This window comes from Puntigrus tetrazona, unplaced genomic scaffold (genome assembly GCF_018831695.1).
Source record: "Puntigrus tetrazona isolate hp1 unplaced genomic scaffold, ASM1883169v1 S000000002, whole genome shotgun sequence".
Lineage (NCBI taxonomy): Eukaryota > Metazoa > Chordata > Actinopteri > Cypriniformes > Cyprinidae > Puntigrus > Puntigrus tetrazona.
Window position 1 is genome coordinate 148,360 of NW_025047682.1, and position 2,518 is coordinate 150,877.

A 2,518-nucleotide genomic window follows, 5' to 3' on the forward strand; every position below is an offset into this window, starting at 1 on the left:
TAATAATAATAAAAGTAATAATAATAAAAAACAACTAAATCTAAATGGAATCTGCACTTAATCAGAATTCAGCAAAAAGTTTTGCATAGAACTCAACCAACTGTCATTTAAAAAGTTTGTGTGCAGAAAAACTTTATTTTTGACACATTACAGGAAAAATCCTTTTCTTCTGTAGATCGTGTGTTGAACTGCTGAAATAAGGTTTAAATGGTTCACCTTGACCCAGTCCTCCATGTCTCCATCTTCTATAACCTCCAACATCTCATGCTCATCGATGGTAAGTTCATCGGGCTGAGAGGCCTGAGAGAAAGACAGAGGTAAAACAGTATTGAGCAATGCCAGGTCACCCTGAAGGTTAATCATTTGCCACAAATCAGCCGACATTTTAGCAGTGTCAGAGACTCAACCTTTACAAACACGATCCTGTAAAACACAGGGGTGTAACAAACCATTTTCACTGACTTCAACACCGTTCAGCAGGTAATCGTTACAGTTTTAAAATATTTAGTTTATTTGGCTGCGGATGGAGAATACAAACAGGAAGCACACAATGCACACGTGAGCCGAATGCCGCATGACATAATTAATATTCATAAGCCAAGCTGCGGGGCAAGCAGGAGAAGAATGTGACCAGCAGAGATTTTGACTTTGACTAAAGTTATTACTAAGCTAATGTTTCCATTTCAGGCTTGCCTCAACAAGGTCAAGTCTGTGAGAGCCAATCAAAAACAGTGCCAGGGGCCGACATCATGAAACTTTGATTTTCAGATGCTAACGTATGTATAAAACATTGAAGAGACGCGGATGATATTTATATACTACTATATTACAGTATTTATATAATATTATCCATTTAATATTCAATTTAATATAAAGTCATTTGCATTGTTCCATTTCCATACATTTATTTTTGTTTTAGAATTTTAGAGCTTTAGAACTTTTTTTAAATTCAACAGAGTACTTCAACTAACCATTTACTAGTACTTACTATTTACTATTTAACCATTTACTAGAGTTTTAGTTTTCTCATCTAACATTCATACTTTTTCCTACTATTTTAGCTTTATTTCAATAAAAAAAAAGTTTCAGTTTTCAGTTTAAGTTAAGTGGTTTGCAAATAAATAAATAAATAAATAAATAAAGAAAGAAGTGTACTTTGACATATATTTAAATAATAAATATTTATAGTGTATTTTGTATAATTCATAATAATAAAAACATTGTTATAGTATTTGTAACGTTAAATGAAATAAATTTTATGCATTATAAACATTTTCCAAACATATTTCCAAAATATCTATTTCCTTTTAATATAATTTCATGCATAACTGATTATTTATAACATTTCTTGAATATTTCATTTTAGTTTTTATTTCTAATAATAAAATGAATAATACACAATTAGTTTTTCTAATAAAATACATTTAATACCAGTTTTACAATTTTGTTTTTAAGTTGAAGTTTTTCCATCTAATATTTTATTTTATTTCAATGAACAAAAGTTGGTTTTAATAGTCACCGGTCGTTTCTAATCCGAAGTAGTAGAAGTACGAGTCGGTGTCTTTTACCTTGTATGAGTAGAGCACTTTGCAGGTGAGTGGGTAGTTTCTCAAGGTTCCTGATGGACTCGAGCTGCTGTCGTCATACGTCTCCATGTTCTCTTCTAATTCTTCTCCTTCCTCTCTGTCCAAGTCCACCGTGGTCTGCAGAAACACCACAATGAGGGTCAGCACGCTGACAAACGGCACGGCTCACTTGTTGGCTCAGTGTCGGTCAATAACCTTCAAAATGTTTGGTCGAGGGATTTTCGTGTGTGAGATAACAACGCATGCCACAAACAGCTCAACAGACCAAAATTTCGTAGGTGTGTGGACTTTACTTGGTGTCCGCCCACTCTTATAGGACGATCTCATTGGTCTAGAGAGAATCAGGTGACCGTTTTTCCCAGGAGACAAAACGTGGCAAAAAGAAGAATAAAATCATCAACAAAGGACACAGGCAACGGACACTCGTACCTTCACAGGTGTTCAGTGAGCATCTCACATAACCGGATTTAACTGAAAACTGATCCGTGTCAGTCAGTGAAGGTCAACTGAACTGAATCATTGAGACCAGGCGAGGTCATTGTGATGTGGTGGGCGGAGACTAATGTACAGGCCACGCCCCCTCCCGACATGACAGCTTGTGACGAGGTAATAAAGATTAGACTGAGGGTGAGAAAACACGGAGGTCACCGTTATCTTAACCCTATAAAGCCCACTGTATCAATATTGATATGGAGTTTTCTTAGATCTTACTCTTACAACTTCCTAACGTCCACCTTCAGCTGCTTCTTCACGGTGAAAACTGTAGTTATTTTTAGGAAAATAATCGTAAGTGTGATTTTATTGTTTGCAATATTCCAAAATGACTGGACAGGCATCTCAGGTTTACTTGATATTCAATCTATTTCGGCAAAAATTGTGTTGAAATGTATCAAATACGATCACTGGGCCTTTGAGAAACATTTATTTGTTAT

General features: G+C 35.1%; 1 protein-coding gene across 1 annotated transcript in view; it reads right to left on the reverse strand.

The window, feature by feature from the left end:
- Positions 1–53: 53 nt before the first annotated feature.
- LOC122331770 (F-BAR and double SH3 domains protein 2-like) overlaps positions 54–2,518 on the reverse strand; it is a 15,661-nt gene continuing 13,196 nt past the window's right edge. The window contains exons 14-15 of the mRNA XM_043229268.1: positions 1,569–1,703; positions 54–300 (exon numbers count right to left, since the gene is read on the reverse strand). Coding sequence (XP_043085203.1) covers positions 148–300; positions 1,569–1,703 — 288 coding nt within the window. The 3' untranslated portion in view covers positions 54–147. The remainder of the gene's footprint in view (positions 301–1,568; positions 1,704–2,518) is intronic.